Source organism: Musca domestica, unplaced genomic scaffold (genome assembly GCF_030504385.1).
Source record: "Musca domestica strain aabys unplaced genomic scaffold, Musca_domestica.polishedcontigs.V.1.1 89, whole genome shotgun sequence".
Taxonomy (NCBI): domain Eukaryota; kingdom Metazoa; phylum Arthropoda; class Insecta; order Diptera; family Muscidae; genus Musca; species Musca domestica.
Window position 1 is genome coordinate 2233544 of NW_026712430.1, and position 4537 is coordinate 2238080.

The following is a 4537-nucleotide window of genomic DNA, read 5'->3' on the forward strand; positions in this document are numbered from 1 at the left end:
AATATATTACAAAGTAACTCAATAAAAATACAATAAAAACAACAGTAACATAGATGGAGATCAATGCCTCAGTTGAGTCAATTTGCAAGTTTGAGTGAAATATGTATGCTTCTTCTATTTCTAACTCTCATTAGAATAAAAAGCAAATCAAAAAATGTGCAAATATTCTCCTTAGATGGCTTACCTATGCTTACGATCGACGCAAGCAGAGAAAGTTATGATATGGGGAACAGCAAAAGAATTGAAGGTATTTTTTAGCGAGGCAACGAACAAACTGACAAACATGCAAATTTATAAATTGGTGATAATGACAAAATAAATGATGATGATTTGAAAGAAATAACAATAATGAAAAACGATACATGCAACTGAACGCAATAATAAAATTAAGAGAAACATGCAAATATTAATATAAAAAAGAACAGGCGCGTAGACCTAACATACCGACCCCATTGAAAGGGCACTTTCAATTTAAGAGTAAAGCAAGCTTGTGAATAGGTCGACGTATAACTCCTTTTGTAGTCTTTATGTCAGCAACTCGTATTCGTCCATCTCTCCCATTTATTGTTTGCACAATCCTACCCATAAGCCACTTTTGAGGAGGAATGTTGTCTTCATGTACAAGCACCAAAGCATTGACTGCGACGTTGGGATTCGAATTCGTCCATTTATTCCTTACTTGCAGTTCGTTGATATATTCATGTGACCATTTCTTCCAGAAGCGCTGCTTTATATTTGTAATTTGTGCCCAGTGATCAAGTAGGTTGACATTTTTGATGGACTGGTCTTGTTCTGGAAGTGATCGCAAAGCACCGCCAGTGATGAAATGGCCAGGCGTTAGAGCTTCGTAATCACTTGGATCAGAAGACAGAGGAGATATGGGTCTCGAGTTCATAATGGCCTCTATTTCAACTAAGGCAGTAACAAGTTCCTCGTATGTAAGGCGGGTGTTGGCAAGTGTTCGAGTAAGGTGACCTTTTGCCGACTTTACTGCGGCCTCCCAAAGGCCACCAAAGTGGGGTGCTCTAGGAGGAATAAAATTGAAATTAATAAATTCATTGGAACAATAGTTAATAATTTGATGTTGGTTTTTCTCGTTAAATAAAAACATTTTAAGATCCTTAAGTTTTGAGTTCGCGCCCACAAAATTTGTTCCATTGTCGCAGAAAATGTCAGTTGGCAAGCCTCTTCTGCCTATCATCCTTTTCAGAGCAGCAATGAAGGCGTCTGTTGATAAGTCCGACACAACTTCGATATGGACAGCTTTTGTTGCTAGGCAAACAAACACAGCAATATACGTCTTGTATGGTACCCTTCCTTTTATTCTCAAATACGTGTTTATGGGACCGCAGAAATCTACAGCACATCTGGCAAAGACTCGAGCAGGGTTAAGTCTTTCAGCTGGTAAGTTTGACATTATTTGTTGAAGTAATTTCGGGCGATAACGTATGCAGTGTGGGCAGCGATTTACAATAGTGCGACAAAGACTACGAAGGTTAATAATCCAAAACCGCATCCTGGCAAGCGAGACTAATGCCTTTGGGCCTGCATGATAATTTTTGATATGCAGATGTTGAATATAACATTTCACAAAGTTACTTTCCTTCGGCATTATCATTGGGTGTTTTTGACCTTCCGAAATTTGAGCAAGTTCTAGACGACCACCAACCTTTAAGATTTCAATCCCACTCGAGCAATCTATAAATGGATTAAGACCTTTAAGAGTACCCTCTGGATCTCTTTTCTTGGTTGCGCGACGTATATCGTCCTTGAAGTACTCTTGTTGTACGTGCCAAACAACTGCTAGTAACGCATATTCTAATTCTTGTGGCTGAAGGCAACCGGAAGAAGATAGTGTTGATTTTAAACAATTCCGAAAACGCAGAATCCATGCAATAACTCTAATAACCTTTGTGTATGAACTGCAGTCATCAATAAATTTACGAATTCTGTTCGGTTGTACCTCCAGATGAAGTGTAGTTTTTCGCTTTTCTCTGTTGACTTCTTCCAGATCAATTTCAGAACATTTGTTTACTGGCCACTCATTGTCATCTTGGACGAGAAAGGATGGACCGGTAAACCAAATTGACGACATTAATTCAGACGCTCTTGATCCTCTAGATACAATATCGGCGGGATTTAAGTGCGATGGTACGTGTCTCCAATTGCATCCATTTGTAGAATCTTGAATCTCTGATATCCTGTTGCCAACGAAAACCGATAGTGTGGAAGAATGTAGCTTAAGCCAATGCAAAACTATTTGGGAGTCCGTCCACAGGAATACTGAGCTATTTGGGATATGTTGAAGATTTTGAATTTTGGTATACAACCTGGATAGTAAATGAGCGCCACACAGTTCTAAAGATGGTAAAGATTTTCGTTTTGTTGGTGCGACCTTCGATTTTGCGGTAAATAGCTGTACAGAGACGGCACCGGATCTGGATTTTACTCTGATATAAATACAACAACCATATGCTCTTATGGAAGAATCGCAGAAGCCATGTAATTGAATTGATTCTGGATCAGGCGACAAACAGTAACGAGGTATGTTAAGCATCGGTAATTGCTGAAGGTCATCGAGAAATCCTTGCCAGGCAGTATGAATATCTTGTGGAACAGATTCATCCCACCCTACCTTTAGTATCCAAAGTTCTTGAAGAATTATTTTAGCCTTTATGATCAAGGGCGACACAAGTCCAAGTGGATCAAAAAGAGCTGATGACAAAGACAATATAGAGCGTTTGGAGACGATATCAGTCCTAAGTTTTGGGGAAAAGGAAAACAAAAATTGATCGTGTTGTTGATTCCAAGAAATTCCCAAGGCATTTGTAACAGTGGAGCCATCTAAGTTTAAATCTTTTACGGATTTATCGTGACGAAAGTTTTCGTGATTCGAATGCCATTTGTCAAGTTCGAAACAACCCATTTTAAGCAGCTCTGTAACTTGATATTTAAGCTCGGCTAATTCCTCAATTGTTTCAGCGCCACCTAGAAAGTCGTCAACATAAAACGAATTTTTAACAGCACTGGCACCAATTTCAAAACGTTCAGAATATTCATCAGCAAGATAATGCAAAGCGCGGACTGCCAAAAAAGGTGCTGCCGAGGTTCCATAGGTGACAGTGTTCAAACAATAAGTTTTGATTTCTTCGTTGTTCGAATATCGCCACAAAATATATTGAAACTTACGATCTTCTGAATTGATCAACACCTGCCTATACATCTTTACGATATCTGCTGTTACAACAAAGCGATGTAGCCGAAAGCGCAGTAGCAGTAGATAAAGCTCATCTTGTATTGTGGACCAACCATTAAAATATCGTTGAGTGAAGTATCAGACGACGTAGCACACGAAGCGTCAAATACAACACGAAGTTTTGTGGAAGTGCTATTTGGTTTAAGTACACAGTGGTGGGGAATAAAATAATGAGGTTCGTCCAACTTGAGATTTTTAACTAGACTCATGTGCCCAAGGTTCTCGTAATCTCTCATGAAATTATTATACTCAGATTTTAAATCAAGATTATTTTGCAATCGTCGCTCTTGAGCAGAGAAACGTCGGAGAGCCGTGTTTCGTGATTGACCCAGGGATGAAGGAGATTCCTTGAAGGGTAATTTAACTACAATTCTACCCGAAGATTCACGAGATACATTCTTTTTGAAATTTTGCTCACATTCCATTTGCTCTGGCGTTATTTCTTTGTTGTTCTTGTCGAGTTCTTCTAATTTCCATAGACGTTCCAAATTTAAGTTAATTTCTTCTTCGGTCGAGAGAATGTACGAAGCGCCAACGTTGTTAGGCCTAGACATATTGTATCTTCCAGTAACTATCCAGCCTAGTAAAGTCTTTTGCAGCTTGGGAAGATCTGGCCCAAGTTTTATTTGACCAACAGATAATATTTCGAAAAAGGTTTCTGTACCAACCAGTAAGTCTATTTTGTTTGATTTGAAGAAGTTTTCGTCTGCAAGCTGCGTATTTGATGGGAGATTCCAAGATGAAATATCTAGTTCCGAATCGGGTTGATATGAAATATGTGGCGTGATGCAAAATGAAAGTTTGACTTCAAAATCGGTTACCCTAGACTTGATATTGGTTGAACAATTATGTTTTATTTTTGTATTAGAATTGCCAATTCCAGAAATTTCAACATATTTTTTATGTCTTTGTAGATTGAGTCGTTGTGCAAACTCATCAGTAATAAAATTTATTTCTGAGCATGAGTCTAACAAAGCCCTTCCCAATTTGTAGGATCCGAAATTATCACGAACAAGAACCATAGATGTAGCTAGTAGTACATGATGCGATGAGCTATCCATATGTGTATGTACTGATGCAGATGCATCAGCAGAAGTAGGTAGTGTAGTAGGACGCGATCTTGGAGGTGGTTGGGAACGATGAAGCATCGTATGGTGAGAGCGAGCACAAGTTTTGCATTTGAAAGTTGATGGGCAATTTGTAACCTGGTGCCCCTTAGCTAGACAGTTAATGCAAAGACCAAGTTTCTTTACATTTTCAAAACGAAGCCCAACATCTAAA

General features: G+C 38.7%; 1 protein-coding gene across 1 annotated transcript; it reads right to left on the reverse strand.

The window, feature by feature from the left end:
• Nucleotides 1-3240: 3240 nt before the first annotated feature.
• LOC101900299 (uncharacterized) lies at nt 3241-3810 on the reverse strand. The gene has a single exon (XM_005176280.2). The coding sequence runs from the start codon at nt 3808-3810 to the stop codon at nt 3241-3243; it is 570 nt and encodes a 189-aa protein (XP_005176337.2).
• Between the last annotated feature and the right edge of the window lie 727 nt (nt 3811-4537).